The sequence below is a fragment of the Cetorhinus maximus genome, chromosome 18, assembly GCF_964194155.1.
Source record: "Cetorhinus maximus chromosome 18, sCetMax3.hap1.1, whole genome shotgun sequence".
NCBI classification, from domain to species: domain Eukaryota; kingdom Metazoa; phylum Chordata; class Chondrichthyes; order Lamniformes; family Cetorhinidae; genus Cetorhinus; species Cetorhinus maximus.
In genome coordinates, this window is record NC_135896.1 from 52060553 (window position 1) to 52084630 (window position 24078).

General features: G+C 41.9%; 1 protein-coding gene across 1 annotated transcript in view; it reads left to right on the plus strand.

Moving 5' to 3' along the window:
* kiaa0586 (KIAA0586 ortholog) overlaps positions 1 to 24078 on the plus strand; it is a 657376-nt gene that overhangs the window by 479087 nt on the left and 154211 nt on the right. The window contains exon 20 of the mRNA XM_078562702.1: positions 21274 to 21357. Within this exon, the coding sequence (XP_078418828.1) occupies positions 21274 to 21357 (84 nt within the window). The remainder of the gene's footprint in view (positions 1 to 21273; positions 21358 to 24078) is intronic.

Here is a 24078-nt window from a genome sequence, read left to right on the forward strand (position 1 = left end):
AAGGATGGAAAATTCTACCACATGTCTTTAACTATTTACACTGCATTTCTGTAACTCCTTTTTTACAACTACAGATTCCAGCCAACTCTAACTCCTACTCTTCCCCTCCCCAAGTCACAGTCCTGGGGATTCAGTCTCCCACAGTATTCTCGACCCTTAAGGAAGACATGGTGGAGACATGAGAGCTTTCTTTTGCATCTGGTAGGACATCACCATCTGCAGAATAGAACAACATTTTTGCAGCTTTGCTGTCAGCATTGTGGGGAAGCAGAGTGTAGGTTGCAGAATGACTGAACTGCAAGGACAATGGAGACTTTTCACCAAAAGATTGATTGAAAGAAGACTGAAGAGAATCAACGTTTGGGCCCTCTGGGGCTAGAAGAGTAGAACTCATGACACTCTGAGGAACTTGTTGCTCCCTCAAAGGACTCTGAGAAGTAGCATCAGAAGAGGAATGATCTTCAACTTCAGGGAAGGCTGTCACAGCTGTATTATGCCTTGCTGTATCAAAGACTGAAAAGACATTGAAGATTTGAGATTGCAATGAACTTAGACACCAAAGGAAAAAACAACAACTTCCTGTAAGACTGTCAGGAAAAGAAGAAGCAATAATTTCCCAACGATATATCTAGAGAACTGTCTACTTTCTGTAGGCAGTGGTAAGAGAAAGACACCACTGCATGTTGGCCTACCCAATCTACAGAGTCATATGAAGCCTCATAGTCACCACAAATGATAGGCCAATTAAGCACTCTAAGCTCAGCCTGCCTTGCAAACTGGACTGCTTGATCCAAAGTGGCATCATCTTTTGTCTGCAGAAAGTCAGAGTTTTTCATCCCAGACACTGTCAATTATGCGATTGTGGATTAGCTCCTCCTTCAGTGCCCCATATCTGCAAGAACTAACTAGGCGGTGTAGATCAGTTAGGAATAAATCAGTCGTTTCCCCAGGTCACTGTGAGGGTTGGTTAAAACGTGCTCATTCTATGACTAAATTTTACTTTGAGCTAAAATAGGTGTCAAAAGCTTTAATAATGCTATCAAAATCCACGGTGTGCTCCTGTATACCTTCCCTTAGGAGAATGTCACCTGCTTTTTGCATAAGAAAAGGAACTAACTCGAAATTTTGGCTGTTGTTCGTGAAGATCTTATGCTGCTTGGTACTGGAGAAAATTATATTTCCATATATTCCACTGCTGGCGCCTCTGTGGGCCCTTGAGGCAGTCAAACAGGCAGGGCAATGGCAGGGACCACTCTCTAGGTATGGTCATTGTTACCGCTCTCCGTCCGGTGTGCCTCTTTCTGCTGCTAACTTTCTTCGAGCTGCTTTCAAAGGTCTCTTCACTCTATGATTCCTTCTTTAGTACCGGATGTGTTGTTCTACATTGATATCTCCATTGCCACCATGTTGCGAGATGCATTCTTCTCTATGAGACTCTAGGCAGACAGACTGCAGACATACTCTGGTATGACATAATCTACTTAACACTTGTTTATTGGCAGTACACTAAACAGGGTACAGAGTAGGCACGTTGCACCTCGGCATGATTCCAATCTCTCTCACGAGTCGAACGCATGATTAACTAGTGTCACTGGTACATCATCATCTATGTCACACATTAGCATATCCCATCTGTTAACTCTTACACTACATGATCTTATCTTGGGGTGTAGCTGAGCTGTAAACTGCATGAGCTTTGCTGTGATTGTCTATGATCTCATCTGAACGGCTTGATAAAAATACTTTCTTGTAACCACTCATGCTGTCTATTACTCTATTAGTTTGTCAGAATTGATATTGATGCATAAATTAAAGGGAGCAACCAAGGACATTTTTAATTAGAAGTTAGCCAAGAAAAATGTATATTTCCCACTCCCCCACCCACCACACTGCATCACTGCGCCCCTCCCCCCACCCTCCCCCCACAACCCCAGCCAAAAAGAAATTGAATAAAGTAAGAGTTTAACATTCCTTGTATTGAAATAGGGAAAATGTATGGTCAGCATTAGGATATCAAGTTACTATGTGATTCCTCTCAGACAGAATGGTAAAGAGGGCAAGGCTCCATTCTGTAAAGTGGCACAGGTTACATGACTTTATTCTATGTTCATTTGCAATTATGACTGTTTTGATCTATTGATTGATGCTTAATAATTTTCTCCCTTAAAACGTAATTCTCAAGGGCAACTAGGGATGGGCAATAAATGCTGGCCCAGCCAGCGAAGCCCACACCCCATGAATGAATAAAAAAAAATTATTATTTTTGCTGAAACCAAATGGAATATTCATGCAAAAAATTTGTTTATAGATTGTACTGCAGCTTTGATACATAATCAGTATTTCAGAAAGTATTTTTATATAACTGGCTAAATGACTGAAATATATATAAAGAAGCAGTATGATTCTGTTCCTTCTCAACAGAATAACATGTTCTCCCAAATACAGGCATGCTGATTTAAGTACAGTGGAAATCTATTTTTCTTTTTCTGCTGGCTTTGTTCCAGATAGCCCTTGGGGTGGTCTCTCATCTGCAGTGCATTCATCACAACCGCTGCATAGAAAAAAAAGGGGTGTGGGCCAGACTGGTTTCCTGTACTTGGGACAAGCATAATTAACAACTGAAGGGTTTGCGTTTTAGCTTGAAAATGCATTGATTGTGGAATCAGGCTATTGTGCTTTGAAATGTGTTGTTAATTGAAAAAAATAGTGTATGTAGCTGTTAGTATGATGACTCATTAGTTTTTTGTAACTTGTGTTGATATGCCATTTTTTTAAACGGGTTATCTAAGGTTTAACTCATTAGGTACATGTTTCAACATGACAACTGGTAAGACTTTCCAAAGAGCTCTGGCATGCAGCTGTGTGGTGATAATTACAAGTCTGCCAGAATTAAGTGCATAGTGAGTTCAATTAGCAGTCCCAATTATTACTTCATCACAATGTGCAGAGTCCCCCTTATTAACATGTGGGCGTCAATCCAATGCGCAACCCATGCTTTAGTGAAGGCACAGTTGACAATGCAAAAATACATAATCCCAAGTGTAAATTAGAGGAAGTTGAAAAAGAAACCAGTTTTAAACAGGAATGTCCAAGCAAAGAGTGGCATTTCGTCGGTTAATTAAGATTTATGTGATGAACTCTTTTAACATTTCTTTTCTCATTTTTTTACATTTACCTTTCTTCCTTTTTGAGACCACCACTACCCCTCCATTCTGCTGCCCATCTAGTTTTCTCTTTTTCCTTCTAGAAAAATGCCTTCCTTTTCACACCACCATTGTGGAGATGTGTATCTTATATGGCCAATCAAACTACATTTAAATGTATTTCATAAAATTGGCAGTGCTGAGTGAATAAGCTGAAGCCCACCTCTTTTCTACAAACACAGATCATTTCCCTTTTCCTTTGCTGAAGCCTGGAGTAATGCCAAAATGCATGAGCTAACAATCTACTTCAGTCTGCAACTCAGCCATTGGGGAAAGGAGCTTATATTTAATATTCCGTTTTGCAACATTTCTAATTTCATGAATCAATGGCTGCTTTATATATATCACCCATCATAACAAGTACTTTGAGCAAAAGTTTTAGCGTTTGAGAGGAATTGTTATTCAACTTAGCACAGATTTGATTTCATAGCTTGACTAAAATGTTTAAAATGGAAAAAAAACAGGCCTCTATTGCCAGGTAAAGCTTTAGTAAATGGAGAGCATTGACTAAATGCTTCAAATGAAATGCGGCGCAATTATTATTGTTTTTAAATGATTTGGAAGTAGATGATTAGGTTATGCAGGCTCTCCCGATAGTTAAGAGAGTTTATCAAAAAATTGTGATTGTGAAAAATTGGGAAAGCAGCAGGTACAATAGTGTGCTGAGAATTAGCTGACATCAGCCAGGCAAAGGTAGGGGAATGCTGCAATTGATCACTGTGTATCTGAGATGGTGAAGGGAAATTTGCGGATTTCCTGCTCTAGATTGCTCGCAGGCTTTGCTGGAAGTACATGTGAGAACAGGAGAAGCCTCTGCTCCGATGCTCCTACAATAGGGTTGCCTGCCAGTACACACTATTGAAGCTTATTCATGAATATTGGCCACTTGGGCAAGGCGTGAGAAGGTATCCGATGCCTATAGCTGTGTGTCTCAGCAATAGATCAACAACGCCTGCAGGATGGAATGGGAAGGGCTAAACTACTGATAGTAGAGAAAAAAAAATGGGCTCTTTGCATTGCACCAACTGTAACAAAACTGGGTAAGGTAGTGACGGGAGTTGTCCTGATTCACTATTTAACAACAAAAAAATCTTCCTGAGAGCATCTTTCAAGAAAACAAAAGAAAGTTGACTCAGTTATTCTCTGTAGGCATCCAAGGTCAATTGTGGTGAGAAACACGATAGCAAGCCTATGACATCTGCGAATTGAAAATAATGGCCCTCAAAATCCACAGGCTGTGACTGTGGCAGTAACATCTGCCAGCATCTTGCAGTGCAGTCTTCTTCAGAGTCCATAAGATCATTTAGAGGGCACCTAATTTGTGTGCAGCATGTTGGTGCTTGTGCTATAGCAGATGCATTTCCAATAGCTGCCTGTCCATGCAGCCAGAAGATCTGGTGGCTACCTGTCATTTTGAGATGGGGTTGCCCAGGTTCACAAATCCAGCCGTGCCCCCTTTGTTCACTGTCCTCATCCTATATAAGGATCAATTTTTTAAATGTCCATTTTTTGGGTGCTTTCCTTGCCTGGGCTCTCTGACGGGATGGTCGTCTGAGTTCTTTACACTCATTTTATTGGATGTACCCACCTCCAGTAATATGCTAAGCCATTTTGAGTTCAGAAAATGGGAACTTCAGGTGTAAGGAGTCTGCACTCCCAAAGCAGCTCTGATGGCATTTTCGTTGTAAGGCCAAGCAAAGATTCCGGCCCTTACAAAGAAGCCTGGACCAGGAAAATGTTGGAACCGCCAGAGATCTTTCACAATTGCCAATCAGAGGCTGACAGCACCAGTGAATGGCAGCTCCACCAGGGAGGCCTGTTGCCGGCACTACACTCACCCGAAGCCAAGGATAGTCGCAGGATCTCAAGCCACTGTTAAGTGATGGCAGGAGGGAGATTGTGGGGTGGAGGGAGAGGTTCGCTGCGGAGGAGCATCAGCAGCAAAGGCAGACATGGTTTTCAGTGGGCACTCCCTCTTCCCAATGCTGGGTCCCTTGATCAGGCACTGAGTACCTTTGAATAAAGGATAGCTCCTCTGTAGACCTCTTCTTTTAGTTCTGAAGAACAGCCATACAGACCCGAAATGTTAACTCTATTTCTCTCTCCACAGCTGCTGCCAGGCCTGATGAGTTTTTCCAGATTTTCTGTTTTTATTTCAGATTTCCAGCATCCACAGTACTTTGTTTTTATCACTTGGGATAACTCCTTAGCCTTTCTTCAAAATAGTGCCATGGGATCTTTTACACCCACTTGACAGGGTAGATGGGGCTTCAGTTTGATATGTCATCTGAAAGACAGCACCATCAGCAGTGCAACATTCCCTCAGTACTGCACTTGAGCCTCAAATTTGACTTTTATACCCAAACCCTGAAGTGCGACATGAACCCTTAGCCTTATGACTCAGAAGCAAGAGTGCTGCCAACTGCGCCTTGGCTAACACATACAACACTGTAACCTTTGATTCACTCTGGCGGTACTTCTCCAGTGCTTTGAGGTGCCTGCTGTAGTTGTCCAAGTCTCTGAAGCATATAGAAGTGACTTTACTGCTGCCCAGTAAACCTTAGCTTTGGGTTTGAGATCCTGGTCCTCAAATACTTTTTTCCTCAGTTGGCTGAAGACTAAGCTGGCACATTGGAGGCAGTGATGAATTTCGTCATTTATGCCTGCCTTTCATCAAGGGGAGGCTCCCAAGTTATGGAAAGATCAAGAATCACACCGTTGATCTTAATTAACGGGAGGAGGTGTTTTGCTGTGAGCTGGTTGGAAGAGGACATTCGTTTTCCGGATTTTTAGTGAATGGCCCATTTTCCCATATGTTTTGGAGGGGTCAGTCATAACCTATAGCTCAGATTCTGAGTGAACACGCACACAAAACGTCATCTGCATGCTGAAGCTCTATGACTGGGGTTGGAGTGGTTTTGGTTTAGGCTTTGGATTGAAGGCAATGTTTTCGCAAATCTTCCAAATCCAGTAGCAAGAAAGATGGTCCAACAGCAGCGTTCTCTCTCAAGCCAACTTGCTAATCAAGGCGCTAATCACTCAAAACCAGCTCCGCTGTCAGGACACCGGACTCCTGAAGCAACTGCTCGGCTCAGAACTTGGTCGCAGGATACTCCCAGGAGGACTGTGAAATGCTTTAGGGATGAAGAGTTTAAACATACCCATCAACTCATGGTAGACCCTGGTTTGTGACTGACCAAAATGGAGAAGGCTCATTCAGAAAGGCACTGAACACATTGAGAGACTTTGTCGGCAATGTGCAGTGGTGAAGTAGAGCACACGACCTCCAAACAACCTATCTATCCAACCCTTCAAACATCACCTGCCCCACGTGTGGCAGATTCTGTAGTTCATACATTGGACTTATCAGCCAATGCTGAACCCATTGAACCAGAGTGGAAGCAAGTCATCCTTAATCCCGAGGAACTGCCAAAGAAGAAAGATTCACATTCATAAACATTGCCATCGGACAATGTTCAAAGACATTTATGTAAAAAATGGAGCTAAAGAACCTGTATATTGTTTTATTTTTCTCCTGGAATTTGATGTCATGATAGACATGACCAAGCACACCCCATGCACCACCTCCTTAAGATTGCTGAAATGTTAGCAGTTGCAACATAATCATTGCAAGTTTATTAAGTGATAATCTGCAGTTAAGTCAGCATTTATTAAATAGGTGATATTATGTAGAGGATAATGAATATCAGGGAGCGATTATGAGACAGTAATCTTATCAAGAGGTTCAGATGGTATCATAAATCACAAGGGTGAAAGATAACGGCAATCTCTTGAAATGAAGATCCATTCCATGATACTCTTATTGTTTCTAATATGAGATTTTAATGTGTGGGTGTGCAGGCATATGTGCAGTTGTGGGTGGAGGGAGGTGGTGTTTAATCTAGAGTTAATTTCTGTGCTTACACTGGCTGTTCCTGTGGATAGTAATTGTCTATGTCCATATACTTGGTGACAAATGGTGCTGATCTGGCAGCATCTGTGGTGAGAGAAACGGAGTTAACATTTCAGGACAAGGACCTTTCTTCAGGACTGCCAGTCCTCTTATGAATACTTGTTTCTTTGACATGTGCCTTTTATGAATTCTGCCTTTGATCCACACTTGCTAGCCTTCAGCCACTTCCATCCTAATCTCTGCTTTTCATCCCCAAAAACTCTCTATTTCCATCTCCTCATTTATAAGCCTCTCAGAACACACCTGAGCTTTTGTCCACCCCTCCTAATCATGCTATTCCTGTTTTGTGTTTGTTTTCCTCATGCCAGCCTGTGAAGCACTTTTTAAGATTTTTTGTCTGTTAAAGATGCTATATAAGTACAAGTTATTGTTGTATGTTCTCACAGTAAATTCTCAGGCCAACACCTTTGAGCTTCCCTGGAAATGTAGGCCATCACACAGAATGTTGCATGTTGAAGCAGAAGATTTGCAAAAGCATGGTTATGTACAATTTTTACAACTGACTTTTACCATTGGAAACAACATATTTATTTAGTCATTTCTATTATATTATTAATGAGAAAAGGCTGAAATGTTTTCATGAGCTGAATTCTTACTGGAGTAAGGGATTAAGAACCATGGTCAAATCTTCCGATCAGTGTTGGAACCGCTGTGTCTGATACTGATCAGTCAGAAAACTGCACACTCACCTGGTTACATTTAATAAGGTCTGACTTCCGATGCAGCAGTCAGAAGTCCCTCAGTGCAGAGGACCAGTGAAGAGAAGCAGCGCAGAAGACACCTACCATTTTTATGGCCCTAGCTAGCGTATGGTAAGATTAATTGTTCAGTGTCAATGTTAGTGAATGGGTGAGTGGATGAACTCCATACTAAACACCATCTCCCTCCACCCACAACTGTGCATATGTATGCACACGCACATATTAAAACCTTATATTAGAAACAATAAGAATGCCATTGAATGGATCTTCATTTCAAGAGGTGGTTTTAAACTGCTTATCTTTCATCCCCATGATTTATAATACCATCTGAACTTCTTGATAAGATTACTGTCTCATTATCACTCCCTGAATGGGTAGGGTGGGTAAGATGGCAGGTGGGCGAGTTGGCACATGGGTGAGGTTACAGGTGGATAGGGTGGCAGGCGGTTCCGGTAGTTGGGTTGAGTCAGGGTGTGGACCAGGGGAATAGTCAGGGGTCGGGTGGTCGGGCCTTAGTGTGGTCGGGAGAGGTTGTCTGGTTGGGGGTTTAAGGGGGGTCAGAAGTCAGTCAGTGGTAGTTGGGGGTCAATGGGGTAGTCGTGGGGGAGGTCAATATGAGTGATCGGATGGTCAATTCTGTAGTTACTCAGTTAGACTAGGATTTTTCTGGGACAAGGGTAGCAGACACATGGAAACACCATCACCTGCAAGTTCCCCTCCAAGCCGCTCACCACGCTGATTTGGAAATATATCACCGTTCCTTCACTGTCGCTGGGTCAAAAGCTTGGATCTCTCTACCTAACAGTACTGTGGGTGTATCCACAGCACATGGACAGCAGCGGTTCAAGAAGGCAGATCACCATCACCTTCTCATGGGCAATTAGAGATGGGCAATAAATACTGGCCTAGCCAGCGACGCCCATATCCCATGAATGAATTTTTAAAAATTTCCTGGGAATTTATCCAGGTAAGTATGTCGTAATTGTTCAAGTCTCTGACTCTAACTCAGAGTTGGAGACTTTTGCAGAGGGTCCCTGGGAGCAGGGGAATTGCCCATCGGAGGTTCAAACTCCCTATGCTAATCCCACAGCGGTCAGTGCATCAGGACATCTGCAGGGTTCCAACACTCACCTTGGGCCATACATCCAGTCTATGATGATCCGGAGACCAAAAGATCTGGTCCAATGTTTTAAGCTGTGTGCCATCCAGTAGCATCTCCCAGCCAAACATAACTGATTAAAAAAGCAATAGCAACATCAGTATTTACCTACATAACATCTTGACTTCAGTAACTATAGTTGAGTCCAATATAAGTGTTCCAAAGTAAGTAGGAAACTTCTTGTTCCATATTCACTGCATGTTTTATAAGCAAAGGTTACCTAGTGGTTACTCTCTTGCCAGATCAGAATATATGAAAACAATTGTTGATTATTTAAAGTCAGCTGCTGGTGTTTGTGACTATCAGTAAAATGTTTGAATCCTATTGGTGAAACATATCAGATCACAGTACATATAGCCCCTAGAGTAAGCAAAACCCTACTTGCTCTATTGCTGCCAGCAACATGTCAAAACAGCACATTGCCTTTCTTAATATAAAGGAGTTTAAAAACTCCTGTATTCCACAGTGCTGTCAACTTAGCTAGAGTTTGAACATGTATCCAGCATGCAGTACAAATATATTACCCCTTTGAAATATGGTTAGAACTCAAGCTTGCTAGTTAGAAAACAGTGTACTCTTAATTGCAAATTGGGTTTTAGAAATATTAAATTTTAGGTAATACTCATCAGAGAAGGAAAATTAAGAGAAAGGTTATTACAGTTGGTCTGAAAACATACTGATCACATATTTTGAGAACCTGGCACATTTATATTGTTTTATTATTATAGAGATTGGAACTAATTGTTATGTGAATATCATGTCCCAGGGTCCCACATTTCATTGCCGCTGTGCTGTCATGTGGCAAGTAACAATGTATCAGTCTTCAGTGCTCCAGCCACACAGAGAGCTGAAAGAAATACACTCAATGAAGCTCCAGCATAATTTTTGAGTCTGTAATGTGATTAATTCTAACTTATGAGAATCAGAAAGCATAACATGGTGACAGTGGGATTGGCTATGAGTAAAAACCCAAACTTTTTAAACTAATTTAGTGCTAAATTAGATTGAAAAATCAACCCAAATTAGTGGCAGAGAGAGAAAAACTGAGTGAATCATGCAGAAGTGAAATGGCCGCCACAGCAATAAACACACAGCTCCAGCTCATGATGAATCAAGAGGCTGATGATATTTTAGAGGCATTAGAGAAGTTGAAACAAAAAATGCGGACTGACATTCAGTAGGTTTTTAAAAGGCTGTAGCGAAAAGGAACGGGTCACCTGTATCCTTTTGTGGGTAGGAGAGAAAAGGTCATATTGTTTAATAGCTGGAAGCTCAGTAAAGATGACAGTAGAAACACAGTCACAATTTATGAAAAATTCACATATCTTCAACCAATGTCAAATCATCGGTTATACTGATTGAATTTCAAGGCCTGAGGCAAGAATCAGGAGAGCCTGTTGACAATTTCATAACAAGATTGAAAAAAGCAGCCAGAAAATGTAAATTTATGGGCACAGCTGAAAAGCTGCTACATCAATTCATTTTGGGGCTCTGCACACCTTGAAGTACAAAAAGAATTGATTTGAAAGGATAAGCTCAAAATATCGCAGGCTGTAGACACTGCCTGAGCACATGAGTAGACAGATGAAGACGCTGACTACCCAAATAGCTAACTTTCAGTTGTGAAGAGAAAGGCAGTAGGTTGATGCGGTGAAACAGCAACTAAAGAATGCACGCCAGACAGAGAGAAAGACGTGCAAGAGCTGCGGATGACAACATGAGTTCAGAGGCAGAAGGTAATATCTCACGTATGGATCAAATTCCAGAGCTTGTGGAAAGCACAATCACTGGGAAAAGATGCGCAGAACAAAGATAGAAGATGGTAAATGAGTTCTCAGTGACAGACCAACAGGGCGAGTGTGAAGTAAAAGAAACCAACCATCCATACCCTGGAAGATGACGATGAGTTTGAGGACACAATAGGCATAGGAGCTATACAACTACATGAAATGGCTGGATGCGGCAGTTCCCAGAGAAAGAAATTCATACTAAGATAAAAGCAAAAAACTGCGGATGCTGGAAATCCAAAACAAAAATAAAAATACCTGGAAAAACTCAGCAGGTCTGGCAGCATCTGCGGAGAGGAACACAGTTAATGTTTCGAGTCCGTATGACTCTTCAACAGAACTAAGTAAAAATAGAAAAGAGGTGAAATATAAGCTGGTTTAAGGGGGGAGTAGAGCTGGATAGAGGGCCCTCTATCTAGCTCTACACCCCCACCCCCTTTAAACCAGCTTATATTTCACCTCTTTTCTATTTTTACTTAGTTCTGTTGAAGAGTCATACGGACTCGAAACATTAACTGTGTTCCTCTCCGCAGATGCTGCCAGACCTGCTGAGTTTTTCCAGGTATTTTTATTTTTGTTAAAGAAATTCATACAACCAGTTAGATTAGGAGGAGGGTGAGAAATAAAGCTTGATAACAGAGCAGGGAGTAACATCATCCCGCTTAGACAATACCAGAAGATTTTTCTTGAAAGAAAATGGGCATTCAAAAAATAGCTCTCTGAAACAGAGCAACGTAATGCTAATGACATACAGTGAAACTGAGATTTGATAGCTAGGAAAAGATGTTTATTGTATAGAACATACAGACCCGGAACCAGATTTTCCTGCTATTCTGTCCTTGAGCAGTTGCGAAGAGTTTCAGCTTATTGCAGCAAACCATGAGATGAAGCAGGCGACACTTGAAGTTGAAGGTAGTACACCCCTTAAAAGGCGCCCTCCAATCAGGAGCAAGGAAAATCTGGTTCAAATGTACCCAGACTGTTTTGATGGGATGGTTGGCTGCTTTGAAAATTTTGAGTATCACTTCACTGTTTATCCAGCCATGAAACCAGTGATTCACCCCACAAGTAAAACGCCAATAGAACTAAAAGGAAAGCTTGAAGGAGAACTCCAAGAGAAGGAAGCAAAGAAGGTGGCCACTTGAGTCATAAAGCCTACTGGTTTGGTAAATTCCATCATTGTGAGAGAGAAGCCAAACGGACAGCTAAGAATTTGCCTGGATCCCAAAGATCTTAATCAAACAATAAAGAAGAATTACTACTGTTGGGAATATTTTGTTCATAATTCATATGTTTTAGAATATAACTTTGTTTAAGAATTAAAGTTTTAACATAGAAAATGGGGGTGTATCTAGTTGAGAAACTAGTAATAATCCTGAAGTAAATGTATTTCAAACAAGCTTGGGGTTTATTACACTTAAAAGGTTGGAACCATTTGACTTAAGGTGTTAACATCTAGAAAGATAACATCATAAAATGACAAGTGGGCTTATTTAGATAAAAAGAATTAGAGATATGACTTCTGCAGTTATTCTAGTAAAATAATAAGTTATTTGTGAGGTTTCCCAGAATTAAGGTAAGTGTTGGAATTAAAAGGTAATTAATTTGTATTTCTACTTGGGAACAGGTCATGTGTGTCACATTGCCAGGGAAATGGGTGGAGCTTGGTGAGATTCTTTGTTTTGAGTTATCTTTGTGAATTCAGTGTGGCCAGCAGGCAAGACTGGTTGAGAGAAGCATCTAAGAGATGCATCAATTTTGGGTATTATGCAGCTTGTCACAGCTTGCAAGCTGAGAGATAAAGCCAGATGTACACCTGAAGTAGAGTAAATGCCAGATCTGTCATCCATGACACAACCTGTGATTGGGAACTGGGTATTCCGTATTAGACAAAGTTGGAAAGGAGAAAAATGACTGGAAGATTTTTTTAGCTGGAAGCTAAAGGAAGAAGTAATCATCAGTGAAAGCCAGTTAACCTCATTACAGTTGAAGTCCTGTAAATAATCAGCTTGGTTGCAGTTTGAAACCATAGCAGTGCTATTGGAAACCAAGGGTGTTTTCTGATGTTTTAAGCCACAACTTAGGAGATGCAGGGAGGTCCATGCTTGAGCTGTAGAATCCAGAGTCGTGAGGTTGGTAAAGAAATTGGAGGGTTGCTCAGCCGAAAGCTAATGGAAGGATCCCCATAAAACCTTATACCTTGGCGAATAGCTGGAATACTGAAGAGAAATCAGATTGAATTCTGGAGAGGGGTGATATACCTTTTGAGTTTGTCCCCGGAAAAATGAATGAATCTTAAAGGTTTCGTAAGGTAAGGGAGCACTTGAGTGGAAATAGAAAGTAGAACTGAGTTTATAGCATAAGTCTTTATAAACTACAGTGTTAAGTTAATAGTGCCTACTTTGTTTAATTCTTTATTGATATACAATAAATTTCCTTTTGTTTAAAAATGTGAAATCTTGTGGTATAGTTCTGCCAGTTAATAGCTGATTGTTCAGATTTCTTCTTTAAACGTGAACATTCCCTAACCAGATCGTAACACGACCTCATTCCAACTCTGGTTGAGATCACATCCGCTCTGGTAGGGGCAAAAATTTTCAGCAAGCTTGATGCCTGAAATGGTTACTGGAACATGAATCTTGACAAGGAATCTTCACTGTTAACAACATTCAGTGCACCCTTTGTTTGCTATAAATTTCTGTGTCTGCTTTTTGGCCTTAAAATGAGCCAGGATTTGTTCCAGCAGAAAGTAAACGAGACATAAAAGGATGTAAAGGAGCAGTTGGCATAGCTGATGATATCCAGATCTATGGTGTGGATGAATAAGATCTGCCCACCATCAACATGAAGCCGTGGAGAGAACCAGGAAAGCTGGGATCAAGCTAAACGCAGACAAATGCATTGTGAAGGTGACAAAATGCCAGTTCTTCAGAATGGTGTACACACTTGACGGAGTTAAGCCAATTCCAGGAAACGTCACAGTAATATCTAAGATGGAAGCTTCAAGAAACAAGAAAGAGTTGAGAAGTTTCCTTGGCTTGATCTAGTACATGAGTTCTTTCATATCTCAAATGTCTGAACACGCAGCAAACCTACAAGAGCTGATGAAAAAGGATGTTAATTACCAGTGGTCAGTCATACGAGAGGAGTTTCAACAAACTCAGAGAAGTAGTATGCAAGGAGACAGGCCTGTCATACTGCAACAGATCACCTGTCACTGTGCAGGTGGATGCTTCTACAAAAGGACTGGGAGCAGACGTGGAGAAGTCAGATATGCCAACATAGAAAGAGAGCTTTTGGCAGTCATGTATGGATGTGAGAAATTCCATACATATCTCTTTGGGTGATCATCGTCCATTCGAGCAGATCTACAAGAATAATCTGTGTGGGGCTCCAAGACTGCAGAGGTTACTCTTGAGGCTTCAGATTTACGATTTCATTCTGAAATACAAGCCAGGGAGAGAAATAATACTCGGTTGTCGCCACAGGAGAAATATGAGATAAAAGTTCTAGGTATAAAGATCCATCACCTAGTGAATGTTGCATCACCAAAACTGTGTCATTTTAGAGATGATAGCAGCAAAGGCGAAGAAGGACAGATACTCTGCAAGTGATCCAGGGATAGCCTAATAAGATACAGCAAGCACAGCCAGCAATCCGGCAATACTGGTCTCTCAGAGATGGCATTCTACTAGCCGGATCCAGAATGATCATACCCAAAACGATGCAGGAAGAGCTTCTCCAAAAGGTACATGAAGGTCACATGGAAATGGAGAAGTGTAAGCTCAGAGCCAGGTCAGCTCTGAACTGGACCGGCTTTTACAGACATTGAAAGAATGTTGTCTACGTGCAATATATGCTAGAAGTATAGACATATACAGGAGAAAAAGAGATGGTAGCTACTGAAGTACCACACAGACAATGGCATACTGCGTGAGCTGATTCACACACGCACACAATCAAGAATGGTATCATATTTGCAGACGACTACTCAAAAGTTCCCTTTTATTGGAAAAATGAAAGAATTGAGAGCTACAGCAATCATCTCAAAAGTATGAGTTCTGTTCGCTGAGCAAGAAATGCCTGAAAGAATAATATGTGACAAAGGAACCCAATTCACCTCCAGAGAATTCAAGAAGTTCCTTGAACTCCATGGGTCAACATTATTTACAGGAAAGTTGCAGGGAAGGCCAAATCTGTAGAACCTAACAAGGCCAGGGTCAGAGAGGTGCTGCTGGCCAAACTAACAGCTGGACCTGCAGCTGGGTGGGGAAACCATTGGTAGGCAGCCTTAGCTGGTGACCCTTGAGGATGTTCTCTGGCGATCAGGAGGGTTGGAGGTTGATGATTATGGAGGGAAGGAGGAAGAGAAGACACTGTGATGGGATAGGTTGGGGGTGGGTTGGGGGGGTGGGTAAGAGAGAATATTGCAGCGGGGTAAAGGTAAGAGAGGACATTTTCGGTAGGGTAAGACAGGACATTGCCATGGGGTAAGAGAAGGCATTGCGGGTCTATGCTAAGAGTAAGCGAGAACATTGCATTGGGGCGGTAAGAGAGAACATTGTGGTGGCAGTGAGAGAAGATTGTGACAGAGTAAGAGAGGAAGTTGCAACGGGGTAAGAGAGGACATTGTGGCGGGGGCTGAGAGGGTATTGCAGTGGTGGTAAGAGAAGACGGATTAAGAGAGGGCATTGCAGTGGAGGGGGTGGGGTATGAGAAAATATTGTGGCTGGAGGATGGCAGTCAGCAACTGGGCTCAGATGGGGAGAAAGCGGCTGCAATCAGCAGACGGGATGCTGAAGGCTTCCTTAAGTGGCTTAGGAGCATTCCTGGGAAACTTGCTCAGCCACATTTGATCTTGGATCAGGCTCACAATTGAACTATAATAGCCCGATTTAAGTTATGTTATTTAAGTGTCCCATCTCTCCATGGCAGGACATTTGGATCCACAAAACCTTCAGCCATGTGTGGCACGTTAGGGTCGTGTTGCACATATTTGATGGTCTAAACTCCCAAGCCTCTCTTGCTTGTTGTGTGAGGTTTAGTATTTAGGTCAGACAACATTTCAGTGACTCAGTTAATTCGTCCAACAACTATATGGATTAAGTTTCCTGTTATTGATATTACTAGCTATTTTTGTTTTTTTTTACCATGGGATGTGGGCATCGCTGGCAAGGCCAGCGTTTGTTGCCTATTGCTAATTCACCCTGAGAAGGTGGTGCTGAGCCACCTTTTTGAACCACTGCAGTCCCTGTGGTGCAGTTAGCCCCATAGTGCTACTGGGAAGGGAGTTTCAGAATTTTGATCATATGACAGTGAAGGCATGCCGATATAGTTCCAAGTCAAGATGGTACGTGGCTTGGAGGGGAACTTGCAGGTAATGGTGTTCCCATGCATCTGCTGCCCTTGTCCTTCTAGGTGGTAGAGGTTGTGGGTTTGGAAGGTGTTGTCAAAGGAGCATTGGTGAGTTACTCCAGTGTACCTTGTATATTGTATGTACTGCTGCCACTGTACAATGGTGGAGGCAGTGGATGTTTTAAGTTGATGGATGGGATGTTGAACAAGTGGGCTGCTTTGTCCTGGAATGATGTTGAGCTTCTTGAGTGTTGGAGCAATTGCAGACAATCATCCAGGCAATTGGAGAGTGTTCCATCACACTCTTGACTTGTGCCTTGTAATTGGTGGACAGGCACAGGCTTCGGGGAGTCAGTAGGTGAGCTACTTGCCTCAGATTTCCAGCCTCTGACCTGCTCTTGTAGCTACAGTATTTATATGGCTGGTCCAGTTCAGTTTCTTGTCAATGGTAACCTCCAGATGTTGACAGTGTGGGATTCAGTGATGGTAATGCCTTTGAATGTCAAAAATAGCTGTTTAGATTCTCTTTTTTGGAGATGGTCATTGCCTGGCACTTGTGTGGCATGAATGTTACTTGTCATTTATCAGCCCAAGCCTCAATGTTATCCATATTTTGCTGCATATCAACACAGACTGCTTCAGTATCTGAGGAATTGTGAATGGTGCTCAACATGTGAAATCCTCAGCGAACATCCACACTTCTGACATTATGATGGATGGAAGGTCATTTTTGAAGCAGCTAAAGTCGGTTGGGCCTACCCTAATGAAGTCCTGCAGCAGTGCCCTGGGACTGAGATGACTGACCTCCAACATCCACCTTCATCTCCCTTTGTGCTAGATGTGACTGCAACCAGGAGAGAGTTTTCCCCGATTCCCTTTGAGTTAAATGTTGCCAGGGCTCCTAGACGCCACACTCGGTCAAATGCTATGTTGATGTCAAGAGCGGTCACTCTCACCTCCCCTCTTGGGTTCAGGTCTCTTGTCCATATTGTTATGATCTGAACTGATGTTAATACTGGACAAGTCAGATCCCAGAGTAGAATCTGATTTGATAGATCCTAACTTTTTTTTGAAACCGTGGAGAAAAGCTACTGAACAAATTCACAGGAGCCTGAGATTAACTTTTAACACAAAGAGTAAAACATTATTAAACAAGAGAAATGAACCATAATCACACCAAACAAAAAGGTTGGAAAGATCTTGATACAAACACAAGAAGATGATTCAAATTTTTACTATTCCTTTTACCCAGCAATATCTCTACAGACACATTTAAATTCAGAAAGATAAAACCATTTACAATATTTATCTTATACTCTAATATTTAGGGTATGTATGTGGTACATGTGAGTTAACAGGTGAACTGTGGTCAGACACATCCAGAGTAAATAACTAATGCAACCATGGACATCTCAACCGCCTACCCAGACATTTGTCACATTGTGAGCCACCCAGCCTCACTGAAGCATTGTCTTTCTCGTGAGTGTCTCCAATCTCCACGTTTGAAGCTCGCACCTCAGAACTCTCCAAACATCACCCCCACTTGGGTGACTTCAACAAGGACCCACCTCAAAGGTTTCACTCTTGCCTCCTGAGATTCCTTTCCCAGGATCTCTGAGTACACTCAAGCCACACCTTCTAAGTACACTTTGGGCAGGATTTTTGGGTCGTTGGGCGGGCGTGGTGGGTGAGCCCAGCTGAGGCCGGGAAATGGCCTGGCGCCTGTGATCGGCCTACGACCGTGATTTCACACTGGCTGGTCAATTAACAACCAGCCGGTATGAAAGGTGCGCTGAGAAGCTCAGCGCTGCCGGGGCAGGGGCAGGAGAAGGGCGAGTGCAAAAGTCTGCATGTGCGCCAGGGAGCGTGCAGTGAAAGCTCCCTGAAGGCAAGGGAGCTACCTCGGAGCTGAAGAATTTTAATATCAAAAATAAAGCTTTTGAAATTGCATAAAGATGTCCCCACATAGGACTCACTCACATGAACACAAACATAATGGGCAGAATTTTCCCCCTGTTGGGGGGGAAGTTCAACAGTGGGTGCGTGGAGGCGCCACCCGATTGGGGGCGCGCCACCATTTTATGTGGGCAGGACAATTAAGGCCCACCCAGCGTGACGTCCGCAAGGAAGCGCTATGTGCTCCCTGTGTGGGTGGGGGAAGGATTCCCTGAGCCGAGAGTGCGCTCTTTCGCACGAAAGAGTGCACTCATCTCCCTGAGGCTAAGTGCTGCCTCGGAGATCAGCTCCACATTAAAAAATATTGAAAACAGAGAAGAAGAATTTTCCTGACATGACTCCTCATGTGACACTGTCACGTGAGTTGGGACATGTCCATCACTTTCAGTTTCACTTTTATTAAAAATTTATAAACATACGTGAAACCTCATCCCGCCCGTGGATGAGGTTTCATGCTTTTTCCAATGCAAGGCAGGGCTCCTGGCCTGCCCTTAAGGTTGGACATGCAGGTCCAATAATTACATTAATTACTTTGTCAATGGCCTCAATGGCTCGCTGACCGGGAAATGCTGGCCAATAAAAATTATGTCAAAACATTTTTTTTAAATTAATGTCGGAAACCTCATCCTGCCTGTAGTGCTGTGTTGTAGCTTCACCAGGTATTTTTAGCTATGCCTGGTGCTGCTTTCTCAGCTGTAGCCAAATTGATTCTGTCCTTGAACTCTCTGGGACATCCGTTTCTCCAACACTGCAATATTCTCCTTAACCAATATAGCCACCCCTCCTCCTTTTCTTCCTGCCCCATCTTTGCTGAACACCTTGTACTCAGGAATATTTAACATCCAGTGCTGCCCTATCTTGAACCAGGCCTCTATTATCGCCATAACATCATAATTCCGCATGGCGTTCTGTGCCTGTAACCCATCAATCCTATTTACTATATTTCATGCATTCACATACATGCAGTATAACCCTGATTTAGACTTCATTACTTTACCCTCATTCCAATTCCACCTAGTAACAAACTGTTCTCTATTTGAGTGCTATTTGTCTCTCTCAATACTTTGTGCACCTTGGTATTGGTCTTCAGTATTCTCTCCTGGTTTCCACACCCCTGCCAAGTTAGTTTAAAGCCCACTCAGTACCACTAGCAAAACGCCCTGCAAGGAACTCAGTCCCAGCTCTGTTCAGGTGCAACCCGTCCGGCTTGTACAGGTGCCAACTCCCCCAGAGCCAGTCTCAGTGTCCCAGGAATCTAAAGCCCTCCCTCCTGCACCATCTTTCCAGCCACACATTCATCTGCCTTATCCTCCTATTTCTGCATTCACTTGTACATGGCACTGAGAGTAATCCGGAGATTACTACTTTTGAGGTCTTACTTGCTAATTTTCTGACTAGCCCCCTAAACTCTGATTGCAGGACCACATCCCCTTTCCTACCTAAATCATTGGTACCAACGTGGACCACAACCTCTGGCTGTTCACGCTCCCCCAGAAGAATGTCCTGCAGCTGCTTGGTGACATCCTTGACCCTGGCACCAGGGAGGCAACATACCATCCTGGAGTCACATCTATGGCCACAGAAACACCTGTCTGTTCCCCTAACTATTGAATACCTATCACTATTGACCTACCTTTCTTCTTCCTCCCCTCCTGTACAGCCGAGCTGCTCGTGGTGCCACAAACTTTGCTCTGACTGCACTCCTCTGAGGAACCAACGCCCACACCAATATCCAAAATGGAAAATCTATTAGCTAGTTGGGCCCCAGGGGACTCCTGCGCTACCTGCCTGGTTCTCTTTGACTCTCTGGCGGTCACCCATTCCCTTTCTGCCTCTTTGCTCCTAACCTGCGGTGTGCCCAGCTCTCTGAACGTGCTATCCATGTAGCTCTCAGCCTCACGGATGCGCCACAGTGACTCCAACCGCTAATCGAGCTCCGAAACCCAGAGCTCAAGTTTCTACAGCTAGCAGCACTTCCTGCACATGCGGACGTCTACGTCACCAGTAGTGTCCACGACTTCTCACATATTACATGACATGCATTCCACACAACCGAGCTGCCCTGATATGTCTTAACTTTACTTCCTTCACGTTAACTTTATTTTACTTTGTTTTATTTATATTTCTTTACGTTACTGGCCCTGACTTCTCCTTATTCCTAGTGTTTCTTACGCAAATCCAAGTAGCTACTTCTTTAAAAAAAATCACGCTTTTCTAATTTACAGCTATTTAAAGATTCTCCCTAGCAGTTTCTTACCAACCAATGAACTTATGGTTTTCCTGTGATTTCACTGTTCGTTTTTTTTTCAAACTCAGCACTGAAGGTGAGGTTTACACCCTGGTCCGTTTCTGCTCAGCTGTTCCTGTTCCAGACTTAGAATAATTCCTACGTACACCACACCTCTTTCCCCTGTGCACTGAATTCCCACGTGACCCTAATTCGCTACTCACTCAGTCTCGGTCTCACTCCGGTGTAGTCGCCTGTCTCCTCGTGCAGCCCTTACTGACCTCAGGGATGTCCAGCTTTGAGTTGCTAGGTCTGTTCTGAATCCAGCCCTTTTTGTGGAAATCTAAATAACTAGAATACTAACTTTTGTTGGCTGAGGAGTAGGAATGTGGTGTGTGTAAGTTCTAATGTCAACTGTTAAAATGTTTAGCAAGATAATGGAAGAAAAGAAGGAGGGGCAATTAAATCTAAATCTAATTTTGCTCTTTTTGTGCCCATGATCTCATGTCTACTTAGAAGTGAACTGGAAACTGCCCATGTTACTTTCACTCACAATCCTGAATGGCAGTCAGAAACGAGGAAACTAACCTCTCCTTCATCTGGCTGAAATTGAACCCAGTTCCCAGAAGTGAAAGATGATGTTCTAAAGCTCTGCTAGTCCATCAAGCCCCGGGAGCCACATATATTGTGGTTTTGTGCATATCTGCAAGCCCTTAGTATGTCATTGGATCCATAAAAGCGGGCAAAATGGATTGGATTAATTTTGGTAACTACTAAAGAGTAATTAAGTGACAATGTATTTTGTAAATATTTGAAAGCAGTGGACAGAAATAGGCTTTTCTTTGTGCAACATTCGTCGCTCTTTCTCAGATAAGTTCAGTGATTCTGATCTATACTTTCCATTTTTTCTAGTCAAAAGAAGCAGTCCAAAATGAAGAAGAAGATGGCATTGGTTTTCCAGGGGCCAGTTACATTGCTGTTGTAGATTTACCAAAGGTAATATGTACTTGCCATTATGTAAATCTAAATTGCCTGTTTAAAGGAAATTATTAAATAAATATAACTTTAATTATATCATTTCTGTTGAAATAGTATAATGCTGATTAGAATTGAAAAGAATATTCCTTATTTCTGCACTGTGGAAATGTTCTGGCATCATTGAATTCTGTGCTGTTAGAAGAATCCAGAATAATAGCTTATCAACTTCTGACCACACTGTAAGCAATCAGTGAAATTGTGCAGAATGCATCCTAACTCAATACTAGGAATGCTTTCCAAATGTGCATTTCTCTTTTAATTGATGTTACTTGTTACCTTGTGGGGAAGTAAATGTTCATATCGTAGTATGTATACAAGGCAATGTGTAGTCAAGCCCCTCAGTAAGCAGAATAAGAGACTATATTGTACGTTTAGAAAATAAGTTTCAAACAATAAGTTAAGTTCTGACTAGGTTCACATGTCTGGATGCAGTACAGACCTGCAGTTCTACTAAATAAAACAGCTTACCATTTCAAGTATAAAAATATTTCTCTCATGGGAGAGTTGAAATATAAGTAACAGTATACTACACTTGTGGGGATTACCACAACGTGATGTAAATGTTATTTCATACACAGGAGATGTGGAGGTGCTTCCACCTGAGTTAATAAGCTGAATGGAACTAGCTTCCCATGCGTTACCGGTAGTTGAAAATAAATTCAAACAGCTGCGACAGCTTTCAGCAGCAGCGAGTGCCAGTGGTAACCGTAGCAACCATCATCTGCTAACTGCTGCTGAGCTTTCTGCAGCACTAGACAAACAAAGCTTGCTCGTGTGGAATACAGATTCATGGCTGTTGTTAGAATACTCAAGCATCCTACCTGTTACATGGCAATCATATATAACACTACCTCATAGGGCTTTGTTTCAACCACAAAAAAATCCACCAAATTATTAGAAAAGGGAATTCATTTCATATTAAAATATACTGACTTTAAAAGTGTTCATTATAATGATTGCTTCATTCTGAGGAAAAAAAAACCTGGGTATTTAACTTTAGACTATTGATGGTCAGTTACATAGTCTCCTTGATATGTGGAATAAATATCATTTGAACAATGTCCCAAACAGGATTATCTTTCTCTTCAATATAATTCCATGATGTATGTAATGTCCAACAATTAAAGACATTGTTTATTTGTAATTGTTCCATTATGAGAACAGAGTTTGATTGGAATTGGATCAGGCACATAACTGCAGTATGTTCAGTAAAATTTTGAATTCTACCCATAGTAGGAATGCTACTCTGCTATAGTTTAACAACGATAAAAAATACAAGTTCAGTCATCAAAATGTTGATTGGTTGTTTAACTTTCTCTGTTTCAGGGTAATTTGCATTAATTTGGTTCAAAGCACACCACCACTTTATATGTGAACTGAAAACTTTAGATTGCAAATGCTCAGGTGCTATTTTCCTTTTCCATGTTTAGTATGCACAAACTGTAAGGAACTTAGAGGTTAGAAGAAAAGGCAGAGGGAAAATGGTGATCAAAGGGTAAACACTATTAGATTTGTTAGGTAATATTTTATAACTAGAATGTCAGTTTTAGTCCTGCTGCTATAGATAGCCACTAGACATGGCCTTGATATTTTTATTTCCCTGGTTATAATAATGCCTCAGTCATTGCATGCAAGGAATACTTGAATGGAATTTAGTGGTAGCCAGATGGTTATTTGTAACAATTGATGGTGTAGGGGAAAAGGAACTCTTAAGTTGTCGTACAGTACGGAACTCTTAAACACAAATAACACATTGTTCTTAGGCTAATCATACAGTGCAGAGTTTTAGGCCAACCATATAGCGTGAAGCTCTCAGACCAATCAAATGATGTGTAGCTTTTAGGTCAATCACGGTGCTGATCTCTTGGGCCAATCGTACAGTACATGTACTGCACCTAAGTTCATCATGTTCCTCTTATTCCTGAAAAATAGGATAATGTAGTAGCAGCATTATGCTGTATTAAAACATTTACTCAGTGTTACCATGGTTACAGATGTTACAATCCCCGTGGAGACTGATAACTTAAAAAAGTGATGAATTTTCCAAATGACTAACAGAAATAAACCAGCAGGATTTCACTTTTTAAAACTTTTACTGTAACAAACAAACTAAAATCAACATAGATCAAACATTAATTAACAAGAAACTAATACATCAAACTAAAGAAAAAGGTAAGTTTCATATCGCTAACTAACATAACCAAAATGTGTGTTGAGGAAAGTCTTTAAGCAATGCCATGCTTCTAGCCGATATGAAGCATTGCATGAACAGTCACTCCTAGCTCACCAGCAGAGGTTCACTTTTTGCCGCTATGCCAGGTCGAACTTTCCAGTGTCTTTCAACAATCATTCCACTCGGCCTGAATTTTCCTGGATACAATTACTGTTAGCGAGGCACACATTGGCAGCTCTCCATTCCTTAAATCTTCAAGAACCCCATTTGTTCTGTTCCCTTACTTTTGAATAGCAACCGAACTTTCAAAGGCATCCTGCATGGTTGTTAACCCAAAACAGCTCACCCTGATTCTCCACAGCAGTAGCTTCTTTGCCTTTCGATCTCAACAGCAGCTTTCCTTTTTCTGAGATACTGTAAGAAGGTGTTAAAATGACATTTCAGTTGGTTTCTGTTTGAGTTTCTCTCTCCATGGCAACCAGAACACATGGACATTTCTCCGAGCT